The sequence below is a fragment of the Fusarium falciforme genome, chromosome 9, assembly GCF_026873545.1.
Source record: "Fusarium falciforme chromosome 9, complete sequence".
NCBI lineage: Eukaryota > Fungi > Ascomycota > Sordariomycetes > Hypocreales > Nectriaceae > Fusarium > Fusarium falciforme.
Window position 1 is genome coordinate 2,585,412 of NC_070552.1, and position 21,596 is coordinate 2,607,007.

At 53.3% G+C, this 21,596-nt stretch overlaps 6 protein-coding genes across 6 annotated transcripts; 3 read left to right on the top strand and 3 right to left on the bottom strand.

Moving 5' to 3' along the window:
• Positions 1-375: 375 nt before the first annotated feature.
• NCS54_01168300 (Glycoside hydrolase family 31) lies at positions 376-3,316 on the top strand (the record flags this gene model as incomplete). The annotated part of the gene is made up of 2 exons (XM_053156950.1): positions 376-448; positions 510-3,316. 2 exons carry the CDS (start codon positions 376-378, stop codon positions 3,314-3,316), a joined length of 2,880 nt encoding a protein of 959 aa, XP_053012925.1.
• Positions 3,317-6,623: 3,307 nt separating this feature from the next.
• NCS54_01168400 (Mechanosensitive ion channel protein) lies at positions 6,624-9,173 on the top strand (the record flags this gene model as incomplete). The annotated part of the gene is made up of 1 exon (XM_053156951.1): positions 6,624-9,173. One exon carries the CDS (start codon positions 6,624-6,626, stop codon positions 9,171-9,173), a length of 2,550 nt encoding a protein of 849 aa, XP_053012926.1.
• A 1,511-nt stretch (positions 9,174-10,684) lies between these two features.
• On the top strand, positions 10,685-15,814 carry NCS54_01168500 (Hypothetical protein; the record flags this gene model as incomplete). Its single annotated transcript, XM_053156952.1, has 1 exon — positions 10,685-15,814. One exon carries the CDS (start codon positions 10,685-10,687, stop codon positions 15,812-15,814), a length of 5,130 nt encoding a protein of 1,709 aa, XP_053012927.1.
• Positions 15,815-16,328: 514 nt separating this feature from the next.
• NCS54_01168600 (Hypothetical protein) lies at positions 16,329-17,393 on the bottom strand (the record flags this gene model as incomplete). The annotated part of the gene is made up of 1 exon (XM_053156953.1): positions 16,329-17,393. The coding sequence occupies one exon, from the start codon at positions 17,391-17,393 to the stop codon at positions 16,329-16,331; it is 1,065 nt and encodes a 354-aa protein (XP_053012928.1).
• Positions 17,394-18,725: 1,332 nt separating this feature from the next.
• NCS54_01168700 (Hypothetical protein) lies at positions 18,726-19,706 on the bottom strand (the record flags this gene model as incomplete). The annotated part of the gene is made up of 1 exon (XM_053156954.1): positions 18,726-19,706. The coding sequence occupies one exon, from the start codon at positions 19,704-19,706 to the stop codon at positions 18,726-18,728; it is 981 nt and encodes a 326-aa protein (XP_053012929.1).
• Positions 19,707-20,038: 332 nt separating this feature from the next.
• Positions 20,039-21,271, bottom strand: NCS54_01168800 (Hypothetical protein; the record flags this gene model as incomplete). Its single annotated transcript, XM_053156955.1, has 1 exon — positions 20,039-21,271. The coding sequence occupies one exon, from the start codon at positions 21,269-21,271 to the stop codon at positions 20,039-20,041; it is 1,233 nt and encodes a 410-aa protein (XP_053012930.1).
• Positions 21,272-21,596: the final 325 nt, after the last annotated feature.

Consider the following 21,596-nt stretch of genomic DNA (forward strand, 5'->3'; position numbering starts at 1 on the left):
GGAGAATGCAAGAAGCGAAGCAATGGTTCGTTATGCCGGGTCTAATCTTTTACCGAATTTGCCCCGCTGTCCCTTGACCCCCGACTCCACAGTCCCCTGCGTGTCAGACTAGTCCCTTTTGGGCTTGGAGCTCTCCCTCTCAGCTCCAGAGTCGCCAAGGCTCATCAAGGGACAGCTTGACCTCGACACCATCAGAAGCTGAGGCTGTCAGGGAATACGGTCAACCATCTACACTCACCATCTTTCCGGCGGTTGCTCCAGGCCGTGGAACTCATTGTCAATTTCATGTTTATCTAACCTGTCTATAAATACTTTTCCTATCTATTTTGCCCCTTGTTGACGGCTGATCCTCGTGTTACCGCCATGAGGTCAACCATGGCGTCGTCCTTTCGATGGACGGCGCTGCTGTTGCTGTTAGGCACTCTTGTTTGCCTGCTTCAGCCAGCTGGTACGATGCTTCAATCCTTCGAACTGCGGCCTAGCAAGTCATCCCGCTAACAATTGCGTAGCTGCCGTCAAGGAACACGACTTCAAGAAGTGTCGCCAGTCCGGCTTTTGCAAGCGAAACCGAGCGTACGCCGACAACGCTGCCTCCCTAGGCTCCAACTGGAAGTCACCTTACGAAGTCCTCGCCGACTCAACATCCTTCGAAAATGGCAAGCTGCAGGCCATGATCGTCAAGACCATCAACGCCCAGGGGGAGACCGTCCGACTTCCACTCACCATCTCGTTCCTCAAGTCCGGCACCGCCCGAGTCACAATGGACGAAGAGAAGCGACGAAACAAGGATATCGTCTTGCGAGACAACAGCCCTGTCCGAAAGGAGCGATATAACGAGGCCGACCAGTGGGTCCTCGTAGCTGGGCTGGATCTCGATAAGGAGGCCCAGCTTGCGTTCCAAGACAAGACTCAGGTTAACATCAAGTATGGCCCTGAGTCCAAGCACGAGGCTGTCATTAAGTTCTCGCCCTTTGAGATTGACTTCCGACGTGATGGAAACTCCCATATCAAGTTCAATGACCGTGGCTTGCTCAACATGGAGCACTGGAGACCCAAGGTTGAGAACAAGGAGGGCGAGGAGGCCGCCGAAGACGAGAGCACTTGGTGGGACGAGTCGTTCGGTGGAAACACTGATACCAAGCCCCGTGGCCCTGAGAGTGTTGCCTTGGACATCTCGTTCCCCGGATACGAGCATGTTTTTGGTATCCCCGAACACACTGGTCCTCTGTCTCTGAAGCAGACTCGAGGCGGAGAGGGCAACTGGGAGGAGCCCTATCGCATGTACAATGCAGACGTCTTCGAGTACATCCTGGACAGCCCCATGACTCTCTATGGATCCATCCCCTTCATGCAAGCCCACCGTAAGGATTCTTCTGTGGGTGTCTTCTGGTTCAATGTTGCCGAAACCTGGGTCGACATTACCAAGGACAAGAGCCATGCCAACCCCCTGAGCCTTGGAGCTGGCTCCAAGACGAGCACTCACACTCACTGGATCTCCGAGTCTGGTCTCCTTGATGTTTTTGTCTTCCTCGGCCCTACTCCCGCCGACCTGACCAAGAACTATGGAGAGCTGACTGGCTACACTGCTATGCCTCAGGAATTTGCCATCGCATACCACCAGTGCCGATGGAACTACATCTCGACCGACGATGTTAAGAACGTTGACCGAAACATGGACAAGTTCAAGATCCCCTATGATATCATCTGGCTCGATGTCGAGTATACCGATGATCGAAAGTACTTCACCTGGGACCCTCACTCCTTCTCGGACCCCATCAGCATGGGTGAACAGCTCGACTCTCATGGTCGACAGCTGGTCCTTCTGATGGATCCTCACATCAAGAAGACGGACAACTACCCGATTGTGGCTGAGTTGACTGCGCAGGATCTTGGTGTTCACGACAAGGAGCAGAAGATCTACGAAGGCTGGTGCTGGCCTGGAGCGTCTCACTGGATCGACTGCTTCAACCCCAAGGCAATTGAGTGGTGGAAGACTCTCTTCAAGTATGACAAGTTCAAGGGAACCATGCCCAACACCTGGATGTGGAACGACATGAGCGAGCCATCAGTGTTTAACGGCCCCGAGGTTACCATGCCCAAGGACAACATCCACCATGGAGGATGGGAGCACCGTGACGTGCACAATCTTAACGGCCTGACGTTCCAGAACGCGACATTCCAGGCTCTGGTCACACGTGAGAAGGGCGAGCTCCGACGCCCCTTTATTCTGACGCGTGCCTTCTACGCTGGATCGCAGAAGCTTGGTGCTATGTGGACTGGCGACAACCAGGCCGACTGGGCTCATTTGGCAGCCTCCATCCCCATGACTCTCAATCAGGGCGTGTCTGGCTTCCCCTTCGCTGGCGCTGATGTCGGAGGTTTCTTTGGCAACCCTGACAAGGACCTGCTTACTCGCTGGTACCAGACTGGTGCCTTTTATCCCTTCTTCCGTGCTCATGCTCACATTGACTCTCGCCGTCGTGAGCCTTACCTGCTCCCCGAGCCTCATGTGCAGATTGTTACAGCGGCAGTGCGCCTGCGATACACCTTGTTGCCTGCCTGGTACACAGCCTTTTTCAACGCGGCTCAGGATGGAAGCCCTATTATCCGACCCATGTTCTGGACACATCCCTCTGAGGAGGCTGGCTTCGCTCTCGAGGACCAGTTCTTCCTTGGCTCGACTGGCCTCCTGGTGAAGCCAGTGACGGAACAAGACAAGGAGACGGTCGATATCTGGATCCCCGACGACGAGGTCTACTACGACTACTTCACCTACAAGATTAAGAAGACTCAGAAGGGCAAAAACCTTTCAGTGTATGCACCACTCAGCAGCATTCCTCTTCTCATGCGAGGAGGACATATTATCCCTCGTCGCGATATCCCTCGACGTTCAAGCGCTTTGATGCGATTTGACGACTACACTCTTGTCGTGTCAGTCTCCAAGGCTGGTAATGCCGAGGGTGAACTGTATGTTGACGATGGCGACTCGTTTGATCACGAGCAGGGCCAGTACATCCACCGCAAGTTCACTCTGAGTGGAAACACCTTGACTTCCCTGGAGGCAAAGGACCGAGACATCAAGTCGGTCAAGCCTGGTGACTGGCTCAAGGCTATGGATAAGGTGTTCGTTGACAAGATTATCATTGTTGGCGCACCCTCGACCTGGAACCAGAACGAAGTGCAGGTTGAGTCGGAGGGACGCACATGGACGGCCAAGGTGCAGTATCACGCTGCCAAGGGAGGCAGAGCAGCCTACGCGACTGTGGGCCGTGTGGGAGCCAAGATCGGCGAGGACTGGAGCATCAAGCTTGCCTAGACGGCGGAAGATCATGGGTTTAATTAGAGGTGGAGAGCAGCCAAGAATAAAGAATATGAACTTGGACACCACCATGAACAGGACCGCGGATGAGCTCGGACGCTGCGGCACTATCCGCGATGCTGGAGATGCCTCTGTGGAGGAGCTGTGAAGATGAATGTCATGAAAAGGGCAAGTATCGGCGTTGTTGGCGCGTCGTGTGCGGATATCAGGCGAGGGTCAACGGTCGGGTGGAGTTGCTGATCCTCAAGGCTGGGGTCGAGCATGAGCATAGATGGAGTGAATTGTGGGTGTGTTGTTGAACAATGCCGAGGCATATGGACAGGATTTCATGTAGACACTTCGTAGTTTGTCTTTCCTAGTGCCCACGAGGCAGGGAATTGTATATCATGGATATCATGACAAGACATCATCAGCGGGTGAAGAGTGATGCGAGACTGGAATGCCTTTGATAGAGGCCATCGACTGATTGGCCACAAAGCAAAACATTGCATGGTCCGTGCATCATGAGTTGGGGAGATGCATGCGCATGTGAAATGTCGACCAAGATGCGAGAGGCATGATGTGATGCAACAGATTGTGCACGCTTAAAAGAAGGTTGGAAAATGAGTTCTGATAGCTATTCGATAGCATATTTCTTCCCCAGACATCGCTATTACCTAATTCGGTAATCTCTCCTTTGTTAACGGTTTGAGGGAGGCTGAAATGAACGGTGAAGAGTCCGGACGAAATCGGTGATGCAGAATCCGAGACATCATCCCCAAGAGTAATGATCGACGACCCATCTCGTGTGCTCTGCCACAGATTCGCGCGCTACTACCACGCTGTGTGCTACACCATGAAGACCCCTACGGGCCACGCACTTGATGCCAACATGGCCCTAATGCGCTCTGCATCGGTGGTTGAACTGACGGTGGAGAATGAGAGATTGCCACCATGGAGAGGAATAGATCCTGAGGGCCGCTAACTGACTGAAAATAGGAGAAAGGTTTTTTGAGTTTGAACAAGGCATGATTCCCCTGTTTCATGAATGAAATGGTTGGTATTCAAGCGCGACATCCTCCACGGCTAGATATCTCTCAGCCTTTGATATCGCCATGTGCTTGGTCCGAGGAGGAACAAGGGTGGCCGCGTGGTGGGTGCGGGCGTTTTTGGTGCTCCCGTTCTGAAACCGTCATTTATCGGTGCCAGGATTGGCTGCCAGTGCCAAGGAATGCCCCTGAGCTTTCGTTATGGTCAGGGCAGGGCTGGGTCAGATCTGTGGATAAATCTGTTGAACTTGAATCTCTTTGTCGGTCAAGTTGAACTCCGTGGTTCCGCGGACTAAGCTCGAGTCAGGTCAATGGAGCCGTCTCCATTGACCCAAGTTTTCAGCATCTGGGCAGCCTGGAAAGATTCACGGCACGCCCTTTGGCGTTTCACAGTATGAGGCTCTGTGCAGACTGGCTTGCACCCCCACGGTGACGGCATGGCTGCACAGTAGGAGCCGAGCTTGGACGGGACGGTGCCTGACGTTAAGCCACCCAGGAACAGAATGTGTGGTGTGGTTGCACCAGAAAAGATGGATGGATTAAAAAATCTTTCAAGCTTGAGCCTCCCGTCTCGATATCCGCCACCATCCATCAACCACGGAGATCATAATGGCGTTATCGCGCAAGAAACACGAGATGGCAAAAGCCACTACGGCACCATGGAGAAATTCGAAAGGAAAAACAACGACGCCAAGCAGGGATTTCCTCAACGACGGCACAGCATCTCACCGGTGACGTCAGAGGTGGTCTGGCAAAGGCGATTCCAGTCGGCTATGGTCTGAGGAGCTTGGTGTTTAGCCTCTGCAAGCTTTCCCGCGAGGGAAGGGATTTGCGCTGAGGCAGATGCGTCCGACACGCAGCGAGGGTCTTTTTTAATTGACATGGCAATCAGAGAGAACCCTTGCCTGCTATGCTTGCGAGACCGAGACGTGGGCATGCATGTGTCTGGTGTCTCGGTTCTGCGCCAACGAGAAGCCTTAGAATCGAACTCTTCTGCATCCTACCTGCGAGGATCTAGCTCGAATTTCACGCACACACATGCGCGTGTTCAATGATCTGCATCGACCGTGTGTTGTGTGCGGCCCGGCACACCGGCCACCAAGAAGCGCCGTCACGGTGGTTGTGACTGAGTTGGGCCACCCGTGGACTCGATTGGGAAGTCTTGGAAGCGCCGGCGGCATCCTCGGTCTTTCCCCGTTGGGATGTTCCACGGACAGTGACACCATCCACACCTCCCTCCCTCCGTCATGATGGATGGTGTCTGAACATCCGGCGCCCGTCCGCGCCCCGTGGTGGCTTGCCTTGGCCCTGACACGGCGCGGGCTCCACTGCTGCGGGCCTTTGGGGCGGGCCTATCCAGGGTCCGGCATCATGCCTATCGTAGGCAGTTGAGAATCTTTTGGTCCGGAGGAGTGGATGAGGTGAAGATTTTGGTGGTGAAGGTGGTGGTGGTTGGTTGGAAGGAAAAAAAGGTGAAGGGGGTGTCGAGTAAGTAGTCACCTCGTTGACAAAACATGGAGGTGAATGAAGCAGAGAAACAGTGGATACACCCTCGCAACTCATCCATTGAACTTCCTATCTTCACTCCCTAACTTGACTCCTGGCCTGGCCTGGGGCAAGCAAGCAAGGTACTGACTGTAAGCCTATCTGGACAGGGCCCAGTCTTTCTCCTGCTTGCTGTACACGTCCCCACGAGCCCATGGGCGATCTCTTAAAGCTCAACATGCTCCTCCCGGTCGCCCGCAGGGTTTTGAATCTCTTTGCTTGGTTAAATAAACTCCCCCGGATTTCTCATCACTTGGATTGAGGTAATTGTCATTTTTCTCTTTTTTTTCTGCAAGGGAAGGTGTGAATTTGAGTTGCCCACCTGTATCAAGCACAACCTCAACCTCTGAGCTCAACACCAACACCACATCCATCATCGACACCTCAAGCACGCGCAATCAAACACAACGGTCCTGCAGCTGGACGCCGACATACATATTCAAGGGACAGTCATCTCGATCGATGTCATCACCAATGCCTGCCTGATCCACTTCTTTTTTTCTCTTCCACTTTCTTACTTGCCTTTCGTTTATCCCCAATCCCATTCCACATCCCGGACTTCCAGTGGGTATTTCGTCACTCGCTCTCCACACCTCGATCGCATCTCGAGACGGACGTGTGACATTCTTTTAAATCCCCTTGGCCGGTTGCATTCACTTCCTTCCTACATCTTTATTATTCAACATCCCTGAAAGAGCTTGGTGTTCTGAAACCCAACAACGGGGATCATCATGACTGGCACAGATCCACCCCCTCCTGATGGAAAGGAGTTTAAGCTCCAGCAACCCCCTCCGTCGAGACAGTCTTCACAGCAGACTACACAACACCCTCGACGAACCAATTCACCTAGGCTAGGAGAGGATGAAAAGATCTCAGCTCCTTCACTTGACACCTTCCCTACCCTCGCTGCACCCAACGACACGAACGACTCCAGCTCCAACACCGTCCGGTCTCCTTCTGGCCAGCGTGCAGACGCCAGTCGCATAGATGACAATCTCGAGCTCCTCCGTGTTGAGAGGGCTGTCTCAGCCGAGGACCATGATGGAGGTAGCCACATGAGGAAGCGCGCTCACAATGTTGAGCCTGAGGATGCTTTCAACGTCACTCTACCCGACGAAAAGACCTTTCACGACAACAAGAAGCGAGATCCCGATGCTGCTCTACTCAAGTTCTGGGTATTCCTTCGAAAGTTTCCTCGTTTCGTCCGGTATTGTCTTTACCTGTTCCCCGGAGCTGCCCTTCTCCTGATCCCAGTCTTGCTTGGCGGGTTTGCTTTCAAGAATGGTGAACGCGATGTCGGTGGTGTAGACTTGATGTGGTTCGGCATCTGGCTCGAGATCGTATGGGGAGTTCTCTGGGTTTCCCGTATGATCACTAGTCTCATGCCTCCCACCTTCAAGTTGGTTGCCAGGCTGTCTGGTTCGACCACACCCAAGAAGTGGAAGGACATTGGTTACCAGCTTGACCTTCACACGGCGGTCTTTCTCTGGTTTCTCGCCATTCTCATCTCCTTTGAGCCGACCATGACTTCGCACAACTACCGGGACAAGAAGCCACACTGGGTCACTATCGTCAACAAGGTCATCATCGCCCTCTTTGTCCTGGCAACCCTCAACTTCGTCGAGAAGATTCTCATCCAGTGGATTGCATCGTCGTTCCACCAGCGAACCTACGCGACCCGTATCGAAAACAACAAAACAGACATTGGCCAGCTTGTCCGTTTATACGAGCATGCCAAGGCCAAGAATGAGCAGACAGACTACTTCTTCCAGCGTGGTAGTGGTTCCGCCAGCGGCGCCCAGACACCAATGCAGACCCTCCAGGATAATGCTCGCCAGGCATGGAACAAGGTCGGCTACGTTGCTGGTCGAGTTGGAAACGATTTGATCGGCCGCAAGGTTGACAGCAATCACCCTCGCAGAGTCGTCAATGAGCTTCTGAAGCAGACTCCTACGGCCCACACCCTCGCCCGTCTCATCTACCGAAGTACCGTGAGAGAGGGTCGTGATCTCGTCTACCTCGAGGATCTACAGGCCATCTTCACCGCTGAAGAGGAGGCCGAGGTTGCCTTTATGATGTTTGACAAGGACATGAACGGTGACATTTCGGTCGACGAATTCGAGGCTGTGTGCAACGAAATCCACCTGGAAAAGAAGGCCATCGCCGCCTCGCTCAAGGATCTCGACTCGGTGATTAAGAAGCTCGACAAGGTCTTCATGTTCATCATCGTTGTTATCACCATCATTGTCTTCATCTCAATCCTCTCGGGCTCCGCTGCCGCCGCCCTTGGCTCTGCGGGTACTGTGGTTCTTGGTCTGGCTTGGGTACTCCAGGCGACCGCACAGGAGTTCCTCCAGTCCATCATCTTCGTCTTTGTCAAGCATCCCTTCGATGTCGGTGATCGTGTGACTGTCTACGGATCGACTGGCGACACAATGATGGGTGATGATTACTATGTGACTGAGATTTCTCTGCTCTACACCGAGTTCAAGAAGATGCAAGGCCACATCGTGCAGGCGCCCAACTCGCTGCTCAACAACCTCTTCATCCTCAACCAACGACGTTCCAATGGATTGGCTGATGTCGTCAGTCTCGTGATGCGTTTTGGTACGCCCCAGCACATGATCGACGAGCTCAAGGAGCGAATGACGGACTTTTGCCTGGCAAACAAGCGTGACTACCAACCTCGCATCATCACCGAGATGAGGACTCTGGATGAGGTGCGGTCTTGCTCGATGAACCTCATCTTCTTCCACAAGACCAACTTCCAGAACGAGCTGCTGCGTCTCAACCGCCACAACAAGTTTGTGACGGAACTCATGACTCAGATGGTCAACATTGGCATCCAGTCTCCGTTCCGTAACGAGCCTGGCGGTAGCCGCGATCACCCCATGTTCTGGGCCGGCATGCAGCCTCCTCCTGCGTATGGCAAGGAGCAGGACCATGGCAATGTTGATCCTCTGGACAACCACTCGCAGTCTGAGGGTCCTGCTTTGCACCGCTTCCCTTCAACATATAGTCGCCGAAGCGAGCGTCAGCGTTCTGTGGACGACAACATGAACGATTTCCAGGATGTTTTTGAGAATAGGCGAGATAACGTGCACGCGCAGCGCCTAGCAATGATCCGAGAAAAGGAGCGCGCTTCGCGGATCGAAGAGGAGAGGGAATCCATCGCCAGCTCCTCTGGCGTTGCCCGCCGCATCTCGACGGAAAGCCGATCCCGCGTCTTTGGCCGAACCCGGACCGGGTCCAAGAGCCGCCGGCCGGCAGACATGGTCTGAGAGACGAGACAAGCATTGACGAACGAACACGAACACGTCTACAAATATTATGAGTTTTATGAATTTTCCCGATAGAGTTACCAGACTGGCACGTCTGAAGAGTTTCCTTATTGTTTTATTTTCTACTACGCACAGAGTGCTATGATACGATAGCTTGGGGTGGCAGATTGGAGAAGTATAGAAAGCGAAAAGATATTATTAGTGAAGCGCCCCTTTGGGGGCGGTTTGGGGATTGGTTGACTGGACTTGGAATGCTTGAGCCTGAGGGCTCAGCGGGATCCTAATACAGCGCAATTCAACCATCAACAGAGTTCAAAAGTGAATGTCCGAGCTCTCGACAATCGAGTTTCGAGATCTAATAATAACACGAAGCTTGATAAGAAAGCTTTGATTGTTTCAATCAGCAAGGATCCACTGATCAAAGACAGGGGGAGAGGTATGAGTGATGTAATTTCAGTGGATATGAGCGACTGACACCTGGCGGTTGGGTGGATCAGAAGTGGTGACGATGCTGTGAGCAATATATACGATACAAAAGAAATGTAAATCAATCAGACGAGTTGAAGAACGGAACGGCTCATGTCATCTCAAGTAACAGATATATCGCCTTTTCAAACATCTAGGCCGCGAAGGAACAGAGCCCTGGGGGAGCTCTAGCCGGGACCCCATTCAAGGCTGAGGTGATGGTCGCCGATGGGCTTGGCCTGTGAGTGAGGAAATAAACAACACATCAGAACGAGAGACATATCAGGCTTGTTACAACTGTTGAAGCCATTCTGGACAGAACGGAAAATACAAAACATAAAGAATAAAAAATGAATACTCAAAGAATATTTAAAGTCCAAAAGCCCTTTATATATCACAAATGCTATGTGCACTACTTCTTTCTACTGAGTTTACAAGGCTCTCTGTTAATGTCTTGGTACTCATGCCGTGACTTTTCCTTCACCTAAGAACTAGGGGAAGCAATAGCGGGAGCTGTAATTAAAGGGTCCCCTCCCAATCCATCCCACGGACCGCCCTACGAGAGGCCCGCCCAATAGAAGACGACCCCAATGTGCTCAGCCGCTGCCATGGGCTTGACTAGTGGAGAGCAACCGACTACCCGTGCGGCATCAGGCTGCGAGGCCCCCAGCGTGCTCCGGAGAATGCCTTGGCGGGTTGAAGCGAAGCGTTGGCTGGCGTCTTGCTTTTGGGTATTCTTCCTCTCGATCGATCCAAAAAAGGAAGACTTGCTGTACTCTTTTCGGAACACGGCACATCTTCAAGTTTGTTGTGTCCTTTGTGCTCCTTCTGCCCGCCGAAAGTCGCTTGCTCGGGTTTAAATGGTTGGTGGTCGGGTAGTTCAGCTCCCAGCTCAGCCCGCGCGCCGGCCACGTTCAACCCGAAGCTCCAGTGCAATTCAGCCTGATCCGACCGAAGAAACTCGCCCTCTACGATGCGCATCGACGCAGCTCGATAATACAGACTCTCGAGAATAGTCGGGTCCTCCAAGGACATAGACGGCAACCATGGCTGGCCTTCCAGAGGGCTGGGACATGGACTATGACGGTCAGCGATGGTTCTACAAGTACAAGCCCACCGGACACATTCAATACCACTTCCCCAAGGAGGGCGACGAGTTTCCCGACTTTGTCGACGCAGGCGCCCCGGCGCCTGACCTAGCTCCCGAAGAGCGTCTCGAGTCGCAGCAGCAGGTCCGACGGCATGCGAGCACTACAACGGCGAGCGCCCACGCAAAAGCGAGGAGGGAGGAGAATGGTTGGGAGAGTCGCATGTCGGCCACCGCGAGACCTGTGAGTGCCGTATGGGACGGTGATGGCGGCGGCGGCGGCGATGATGACAACGCCGTTTTTCAGCCTGAGAACTTTATGTACCTCGGCCCGGGAGCATACAACGATGTGAGCCCGCTGGCCGAGGAGGAAGAGGAGGCTGCGAGGAGGGTTGTTGCGGGTGGCATTGAGGACAAGCTCGAGAAGCCTCCCGGCAAGGGCGTGAGCCCAATCGCCAGCGAAAAGACGACACCTGCCCGTGGAGCGGCCCATGCTGAACCTGTAATGGGAGAGCCGGTCGCTGTTCCGCCCACGGTCCCCGAGGAGACACACGAATTCGTTCCCATGATTGACAGCCGCGAGGCGCCCATGGCGGCCCCCGACCCGGTGGGCGTGATAGCCGAGATGCCCACCGAAGACACGGGGCCTGCGAGGATAGAGACGAACCCGCCACCGGTCGAGATGGCGGATAATATGGTGCTCGCACCCATCGAGACGGCCCCGCCGCCGCTGTTGGCAGAACTTCCGGAGCAGTCCAGCCCCGTGGAGAAGAAGAACGAGGAACCTCAGCTCGCGCCGGGATCTTTGAGGAACTATGGTGGTCAAATGCAGCCTCTGCGGATACAGAAGAAGCCAACGCCTCCAGTAGAGGAAGCCGTTGGTGGATTCCAAGCTTATAAGCCCAAGTCGGCTGGAAACACACCGGATATCTCACGGGGGCCGACGCCTATGAGAGAGGAACCTGTTCTGGAGCGAAGAAGGACGTTCCAGCCTGAAGATCATCTCATGATGAATATGAAACCTGCTCAACCGCCTTATAGAGAGGCCACGAGTACTCCAGCTGTGCTCGCGCCTCCTCAAGTTCCCCCAAAGCACCCGATTGACGACCCTTCAATACGGAATGCACCAACTCCTCCTGTTATGGGTATCGATTCTGGCTCTGTTGGGCCTCAGGGACCGCAACCTCCGCCAGGGAATTTGTCATATATGCCCTCTGTGCTCAAGGCTGGACGGAGTGGAAATCGACAAGATTCATTCTCGGCTGGACCATCAACGTTGGCTTCACTCGACGATGATAAGAGGGCATCCTTGGCACCAGGTCAACAGGGCGATCTCGCTCATATGCCTTCCGTGTTGAAGCCAGCCCGTGGAAGAGCCCCCTCGCAACCTGGTCAACAACCTCAATTCCCACCACAGAATCCCGCAGCACCACCTGGTCAAGGACACGGATATAAGCCACCTGCTCAGGGACAACACCCCCCGTCCATGACTCCGGCACCTCACGTCCAGCAGCAGCGTCTCCAGGAGGAGCCCAAGATGGGCATTCAACGAGTCAACACCGTCCCCGACTCACTGCCTTCTCAAAGACCAGCATCCATGATTCAAGGCGCAACATACCAGGGACAGCAGATGAAGGTTCCAGCTGGTGTGAATCCAGCACAGCAACCTGTAAGGCCTGCAAGTGTGATGCCAAACATGATGGGAGGACATCCCCAGCAAGCAGCAGGACGGCCAAATCCCCCAATTCCGGCTAAGCAAGGCGTTATCCCACCATATCCTGATCAGATTCCCGCCACAGCTCCTCCTCCATCAGGACAAGCAGCTCCGTTCGGGAGACCTCCGGTTCAAAACCCGCCGTATCCTGTTGACAATCTCCCGTATCCCGACGACCCTCCAATGCAAAGGCCACCCCTGAATTTCCCGTCGCAGGGCGCTGGTGCAGCGCCGGGTCCTGGGCATCTCAACCGACGCCATTCATCGTTCAGCGGTGCAGAGGTTTCGCCTATCGACTCTCGACATGGAAGTGTGTCCTCTATGTATCCCATCCAAACTCCTTCTCCTATGGAACACAGCCGTCGTGGCTCATCGTCCGTCTCGCTCAACCAGAGCGTTAACCCTAATTATACACCCTCTCCTGTTTCTCAGTCATCATCGTCCATGTACGGGTTCACGCCTACGCCCCCCTCGGCACCAACCAACCAGTCTCAGCAAGGCTACTTCACCATGCAAGACGTCGAAAGTCAAGGTCAAGGTCACGCCGTAGCCGCGCAAAACATGCTGCGCAAGAAGTCCCTAAGCCGAGGACCCCCCGATGCTCGACGAAGCTCTGTGGGCTCGCCGCTGTCCTCTCCGCCGACAACAGAGTCGTATGGTGCGGCCCAACAGGGCCTGTCACGCTCGCAATCTCTCCGTCAGACATCTCAGGGCAACGTTGTTCCGCAGAGCCAAGTCGTCCCCGCGCCGACCCCGCCACCGCAGGGGCAACAGTTCCTAGGCCGAATCGAAGAGCACGAGGAGGTGCCGAGCGGGACCGTGAGTCGGTCTTCAACGATGAGTGGATCACCAGAGAAAACAAGGCGTAGTTCGATGGCCTCGTCGGTACAGCATAGTCCGGCGGGCAGCCGGAGGACAAGTCTGCAGGCTGACAGTCCAGGAGGGGCCTCCCCTAGTCAACCCCAGGGACAATATAGTCCTTCGAACCAGCTCCCCCAAGGCCCTATGCCTTCTCAAGGACAGTTTATATCCCAAGGTCCAGTTCAGGGGCAAGGACTTCCAGGTGCTCCCTATCCCGGTCAGACGCCCATGCAAAATCCAGCCCAGCTGCAAAGGAAGCCATCCAAGGGGCAAGCACCTATCCAAGGTGCTCCTCGACCTCAGGGCCAGCCCCCGTACCCGAATCAGATGCCAGTTCAAGGACAGGTCCCTGTTGGTGGCCCGATGTCACCTCAGGGACAGATGCCCCCTCAAGCTTTGCCTGGACAGCAAGGACAGAGACCACATGGGCAGCCTATTCCAGGCCAGACTCCTCCACCAGCTCAGACTTCTCACCATGGCCCAGGAAAGCTACTGCGGAAGCTCTCAAAGACGCAACCTTCTCCACCACAGGCTGCTCCTCAGGGACAACCCCCTTATCCACAACAAGCACCTGGTCCGAAGCTGCTACAGCGAAGATCTTCTCAAGGGCCAGGCAACCCCATGGGACACGCTCCTCCCCAAGGCCAGATGCCACCAGGCCAGATGCCCCATCCCGGCCAAGCCCCCAACGGCCGAGTGCAGCCACAGATCCAGATTCCCCAGAACCAACAGCAATGGGCTCCCGGTATGCAACCCCCGACACCCCAAGGATTCCGTCCTGGTCCAGTCCCGCCTCAAGGACCGCAAAGTGCCGGCCCCAAAGAGGGCAAGGGAGGCAAGTGGTTCAAACTCTTCAAGGGCGGCTCCAAGTCTACAGCTCCGACCCCGACAACACCAATTGTGTCTTCTCCGGTGACGGCTATTAACAACGCCCCCCCGAGATGGGGTGGTGGGGAGTACTCGACTCCAGCTGTTTGGCAACCTGGACAGCCCCCTACTGCTTCACTGGGACCTGGCTTTCAGGGAAACATGCCGCCACAGCCTGGCCAAGCTCCTCAATCTGGCCAGATGCCTCCTGAGCCTGTCCGTGGACCTGGAAACGCGGCTCCTGGACAAGTACCCCCCGGGCAGGGCAACATGCCTCCTCAGCCCGGACATATGGCTGCCCAGCCCAGTCAGATGCCTCAACCTAGTCAGATACCGACCCAGCCCGTTCCTGGGCCTGGAAGGGCGCCGCCTGGACAAGGTCCCCCCGGGCCCGGCCAAATGGCTCCTCAACCTGGTCAAATGCCTATCCAGCCTGGGCAAATGGGTCCTAAGCCTGGCCAGGTGCCTACTCAACCTAGCCAGATGGGCCCTCAGCGCGGTCAAGCACCCCCTGGAATGGGCCAAGTACCTCCCGGACCTTCGCAGATCGCTATGCAACCTGGACAGAGACCTCTGGGACCCGGTCAGATGCCTCCTCAATCTGATCCAAAGCCTCTCCTGCCTGGTGAAATGGCTCCCCAGCCTGGCCGAATACCATCTGGACATATCTCACCACCCAATCCCCAAGCGCCTCCTGCAGGCGCGGCCCGGATTTCACCGTCTCCTTCAGCCGGGCATATTCCAGCAAATGGCCCTTCTCAAATTGCCCCCTTATCATCACCCTCAAAGGCTGGACCAAGCAACGCTCATCAGAATCTCCCATCTCAGATTCCTCCACCAGGGCAGAACAGTGTTTCCAGGCCCCCTCAGCCTATGCCCGTGCCGCAAACAAGGACCCCTGAGCCACATCAGTCAAAGAATATACCTGCACCGCTCAGGCCAGACACCCTTCGTGCAAGCCCCGAGCCACCACTTGCATCAAGCCCAGGCCTGTCTGATGCGGGCTTGTCTTCAATGAGCCGGGTATCTTCTCACCAGAAGAGAGACAGCTTGTCTGATGCGGGATCTATCACGACCATCGAAGTATCTGAAGCGAAGCCCCAGCCAGTATTGCGACCTTCAATTGTCCAGGTTCACAGAAGATCTACAGATATGTTCCGGAAGTCTGAGGAGATCCAGCGCAATATGGAGGCTCTGGCAAATGCGGATGCCGCTCCCAGGGGTTCTTCAGATACCTCTCGCTTTGAGCAGCCCCTGACAATTCAAAAGGCGCCTTCACCAGCTCCTAATGTTCAGCCACAGCAACCCATCTCGCGGCCGGGCTCGGCCACCCCTCGTGATGCCCTTGAAAGGTCCCTCAGCCCGGCACCATTGTTCTCCAAGAGCGGCTCTCCCAAGCCCGCCCAGAACGGGCCTTCAAGTCACCAAGAGAACAATATGGAACCAACACCGCTCTTTTCCAAGCCTAACCCTCCTGTGTCGGCTGTCTCTGGCCTCCCGAGTCAGCAGATGAAGCCTGCACCAATTGTGCAACAGCAGCCACCCCCTCGACCAGCCCCTCCCCCTGCAGATGACAAGTGGGCAAAGAAGCCAGTCGTGGACTACTCTGGCGGAGACTGGGGAGATGACGATGAATGGGACTATTAATATTCTGTTTTTGTTAGCTTTGTTCAGACTTTACATAGCGATCATGTAGCGTTTATCACTTTTGGATGCACGAAAAGCTTTCAAGATTGTTTGGAAAGGAAATTTGGTTATTCTATACCAAGAGGATTAATGTTGAGAAATGAGTATCTGAAAGGTCTCGAACAAACAAATTCGCTTAGTATCCAAGCTTGTGATGGCAATCTATGCTCCAGTCCCCTGAATGTGTTGTAGATCTGTTTGGTCAAAATCACTCCTGGCGGGATACTGCTCGCATCACGGAGTCGACCAAATCTATGGCACTCCTCACGATCAGAAAGCGAGCAGCGGCTTCAGCAGGGCTCAGCCCAATCATCGTTTCAAGGTTCTAGGTGAGTTGCTTGAGGGCCGAGACGTCGGCTTTGACCAAATCGTTGGAAGCTTTGAGAACCTTGCCGACGAAGTCTCGACCCAGGGAGTCGACGAGAACTCCGTCGTGGTTTTCAATGTCTTCATCAACCTTGCCTGTTAGAATGGTTTATGAAGCAAGGCGGCTCAGGATTTCAATGAAGTTTATGTCGTTGGGGATCTTCCCGGCTTCAGGGTTGGCCGGCACCTCGAAGGCGTGTAGCCTGTCCTGGACTTTCCAGAAGAGGGACCCGACCGTGTTGGCATTTTCCCGGCATTGCTTGATAGTTCCCGCCAGGTCCCAGCTCTGCTCCTCACCTACGCTGGAAGGGCAAGCATCGCCGGGAGCAGCAAACTTTTCGAGAGTCGAGATTCGAGCCTTGATGCAGCTGGCGAGTCTGGTGGCGCGATCAAACTTGCTAGCCATGAAGCTAGTCACAGCCGCCTTGGTATGGACAAGCTTATCCACGTAGCCACGCAAAAGTGCCAGGCTGCCGCCGTTGTCTAGCATGTGGCAAATCACTATGTCGAGCCTCTCGTCGTCGATGAAGGTTCCGAGGCGAGGCAGCGAGCTAAGAGCCAGGATCTTGGCTCTGCAAAGCAGGTCTTCCAAGGCCCGGATGGCACCGCGGGCCTTGTCCCTGATTTCATCATCAGTCGAGGTGTCGTATGAAGCCATCAGCAATGGCACGTCAGCGTGCTGAGGGTCTCCTGGATGGTCGATGAGTTGGCTCCTCAAGATTTCGATTTCCTTTTGAAGCTCTCTGGAAAGGACTTCTTGATAATCCGAGATGAACTTATTGAAAGTGCTTATATCCTTATTTATGCTTTCATACTCTTTGGTGATCCCGTCATCGGCACTCTCCGCAAAGGCCAAGTCGACAGCGCGGTCGCCAAAAAGACACTCGTCAACACTGCGATCCAGCTCCAGCATGAATTGCGTGCGCTGTTCTCGCATGTCCACATTCCCAGGCAAGAGTCCGAGTCCGCAATGGTCCTTGATGCGCTTCGTGATGGCAGCCAAGCGGTTGGCCTGGTCAAGGTGCACTTCGAGAACCTTGATGTTGTCATGGGCTTGGTCGAGAATCTGTTCCTTACTCTTGCTTCCGAAGGAAGCTTGCAGCAAAGAACATCTACCTATGGATGTAGGTGTGGACGCCTGGGAGGGGGGGATGGTGGAAGTGTCGCTGGGCATTGTTGCTGGTGGTGAGTCAGTGAGTTGCAGGTTGTTGATGTTGTTGTTATGTACTGCTGTGGTAGTTGTGTGTGTTCCTTGTGTTCGTATGATTTGTAAAATTGTGTGAACTAAGATGATAGATGCTTTCTTCTTATAACACAATGAACGTTTGGTGTATGTAGAGTCTTTGCCTCTTGCCAAGGCAGTGTCGAGGCTTCATCAACTCAAAGAAGCCTTTGCGCTGCATCACTCATTTTCTTTATGATAGCTACGAATGTTCTAAAATAAAAACAACTGCTGCCCTTGTGTCACAAAGAATGTCAAAGGCGTCATTTCTCCTAAACCAGATAATCGCCAGTTTATTCACAAGGTTTTGTGTGTATGAGAGCACCGGCCTTGCTTCTTTCAGTACGGAATCACCAGATCAAAGCATAGGAAGCCACCAAGTTTCATTCCAGTGGCTGTAACGTCTAGGATATGCCCGAGCCCGTGCTTCACGATTGACAGCAAGCATGCGCAATGCCCAAAACCGGATCTCATAACGAGGGTGGGCATTTGGCACACCAACTTGGCTATTCACACGTTCGTACCTGGGTCTGTATATTTTAACAGGAGGATTCAAATAGCCATATGAGTGCTCTGATTGCATTGTACTGTGTTCTCTTGCTCTGTGATTGATATTAAAGAACATATCAAAGATAAAATAATAATAAAGAAAATTGTAATAAGAAGTTAAGTATCCTTTAAGAATACTTTATTGCCTTCTTAACTATATAAAGGCACTTACTTAAATAATATTTTCTAGTATATAAGATTATAATTAATATAGCTATAGGTATCTAGCTAAATTATAGCTTCTTAATTACTTAATCAGGGGTAATATATACTTAGGGGGACTAATTATAAGAGAGCTCAGTGAATTTATTTAAAAGTCTAGGAAAGAGAGAGTTGCTAGGTAATTAAATATCTATCTAGCATCATTTTTCGGCACTGATACCTCAGACGACCAGTCTGCCGGCCTGTTAGAAGGGTGAGTTCGGGTATGGTCGAGCTGCTGTCTAAGATCTCTCCGACGGCCGAGATATGAAACTGGCATAGATCACAGGCGCCTTCATATACCGCCTCGACAAAGCCTTGACCCAGTGTCTGAGAGAGATCCTGTCTTTCATCTCAGTCTTCAAGCTTCTTGTCAAGGCGGCTCAGAAAAGGTCCATCATACTCCCAGTCATCAAATCCCTTGCCGTCACACAGACTTCGGGCCTCAGATGCCTTACCTCTAATGATGAGGCTCTGCATCAAGTCCTTGGCATCAGATCTGAGCGATCCAAGGCCCGATACCTCCCAGATGGCTCACTCCTGGATATCCTCTTGACTCGGCCTTGGACTGTCGCGTGGGCTGACACCGCAAGAACACACATAGTCAGCAATCCGCTCAAGACTCGAGAGTTGATACTTGAGACGGTTAGCGAACCTTGCAGTGGTGCGATCGAATTTGCCGGCCTCGAACTCGGTGATTACTCGCTGGCGGAGCACTCTGTCAGTCATGCGTGGCTTCAGGTGCTGAAGTCTGTCCACGTAACGACGCAAGAGCCACATATCATGACCATAATCGAAGAGGTCAACGATGATCGCATGGAGAATCTTAGGGCCTTCCTCCATCTCCTTGTTTCGGAGGTAAAACAACGAGCGAATAACTTCTGCCTTGGCCATGCAAAATAGCGTCTCGAGGGCCTGCATGGCGCGGAGAGCCTCACACTTGATTTCGTCATCCTTCATAGTGTGGTATGAAGCCGTCAGCGATGGCACGTCGGCTTGCTGAGGACCTTGCAGCTGGCTGTTGCGTTGGTCGGTCAAACTGGAGGCTTCGTCGTTGGGCACCGCGGGAAGCTCGCTAGAATTATTAATGAACTTCGCATTGTCCATGATGTCGGGCCTTATCTCGACATTGCGAAGGCGCATAAGATCATTGAACCGGGACGCAAATTCGTCGTCGAAGCGCGACCGAGGAAACAAGGCGGTAAAGAGGCATCTTTCTTCCAACTCACGATTTATCTCCAGGATAAGTCTCAACTGCCTTCTGTGTTCGAGTTCGTATTCCCACTCGGTTCCTTGGCCCCTGATGCGACTAGCAATGGAGGTCAAGCGTCTGTTTTGCTCAAGCTGGATTTCAAGGCCGTTGATGGCGTCATGGGCAAGTTCAAGAAGCTGTTGGCGAGCCTTGCGTCTCATCCAAAATTCCAATTCAAAAGTTACAGTTGTGATGACCTTTGGGTTAGCTTGGATGACCTTTGGGTTGGCCAGGATTTCCGAAATTTCCCAGATATCAGCCATTGCTGCTGTTCGCCGTGGATTGGTTACAGGTTGTTATTGTTTGAGTTTTGGGTTGTGAGTGTTTGAGTTATAGGTTGCTGCTGCTGCTGCTGCTGTGTGGGTATATTGTGTAAGTGTAAGTGATGAAGCGTGGTGGAGGAGGGTGATGAAGCCTCCCTTTTGTAACTCTATGAATGCCAAGTGCAACGGAGTCTTGTCTGTTGCTCAGAGTGTTATCTATCAAAGCCTTGTCTGTTCAGTCAAAGAAAACCAATATATGTATATAGGAACTTATCACAAGTGTCTGTCTATGTTGTAGCTGCCTGACTGACTACCAGAACCATGCCCCTTAATCACCCACGAGCCGGAGCTTGGTTGGGGCATAACGCTTTGAGATCCGAAATGAGTTTCTTGAGGGTATTGATGTCAACCCTGAGTAGGACGTGAAGAATCGCGAGTGCGTGCTTGATGAAGTCAACACCTAAGGCCTTGGAACGGCCACAGTCCCAAGAACACAAATCTCTCCTAGTTCTCTTCCGTAGGGTTTGGCTCATGATCAGGCGGTTTCGGATAGCCAGAGCGTCAGCACAGACTCCCAACTCCCAGGCCGCGTTCGGATCGTGATCTTCGGCAAGAGGCCACACTCTACAGTATTCTCGGAAAAACGAACTCGCAACCCTATCGTCTCTCTTATACTGGGTGTAAATCCCGTCCAGGTTCTTGCCTTTGCATGAAGCTCGCAGTGACAATATGTCGAGTTCAGCTGGAGTAACCCCGGTGGGAAGGGTGTCGTAAGCCATGATAAAGGCCTTTATACAGCAATCGAGTCTAGCAGCGGATCGGTCAAACTTGCCAACCATGAACTTGGTGATGGCTAGACCGTCACGCTGAGACTTGTGCACATATCCCTGCAAGAGTGCCATATGCTCCGCGCAATCAAGGAGGTGACTGAGCCCGTCAGTCTCCCAGAATCTGTCCTTGCCGTAGGAGATGAGTACTAACGACATGGCCTTGGCTCGGTCAAATAGACGTTCAAGGGTCTTTAGAACGCCTTTTGCCTGCTGCGAGACCTCGTCTTCGGACTTGCTGTCAAACGAAGCCGCCAGCGACGGCAGTGCTGAAGAACCATAGAGACCGGCAAGGTTCAGATACATTGGTCCCTTTGCCCCGGATGTTTCCGAAGGAATCTCGTCGGGACGCTTCCCTAAAGCCGACTCAATAAACTCTTCGATACGTGAGATGCTCATTTCAACGTCCCGGGTGATCCAGGAGACACGCTTGTCAAACTTGGCGAGTTTCGTCAAGGGCTCTCCGGCAAAAAGGCGCTCATCTACAAGCTGTTGTACGCCCTGGAGTTTTCTCGCGTATTCTTCTGCCATGGGGTCGAATTCAGGACGTGGGCAAGAATCCTTGGTTTCGGGATTGTTGATGATATGATCGAGAAAGGCCTCCAAGTCATTGAGACTAGAGATGCGAGGTCCGAGAGGATCCAACATGTCGTAGGCTAGGTCAAACATTGGTTCCCGGATTTCGCCCTGGGAAAAGGCTACAAGAGATCGCACAGCGATGGACTTGTCTTCGGGCATTGTTGCAGTTAGGCGTGAGGTGTGTTGGGAGTTTAGTTCAGACTTGTGTACGCTTTTGGGTGTGAGTGTAAGTGATGAGTGATCCTGAACTAAGGGGAACAAGCCCGGTCTTTTATGATTTTCAGAGTCAATCTCATGGTGTTGAGTCTTTGTTCGAGAGATGAATCAATCGATGGGTGCTGAGAAGGGTATTCCGGATATACATAACAGACCGACACAAACGAGTTGTTCTTCGCCGGTTTCTATTTCGGCCTCAGCTCCATTGTTACTCTTCTCTGTTTGTAGTGGTTCAAGGGATATCGCTCCCTCGCATATGTGCTGCGGA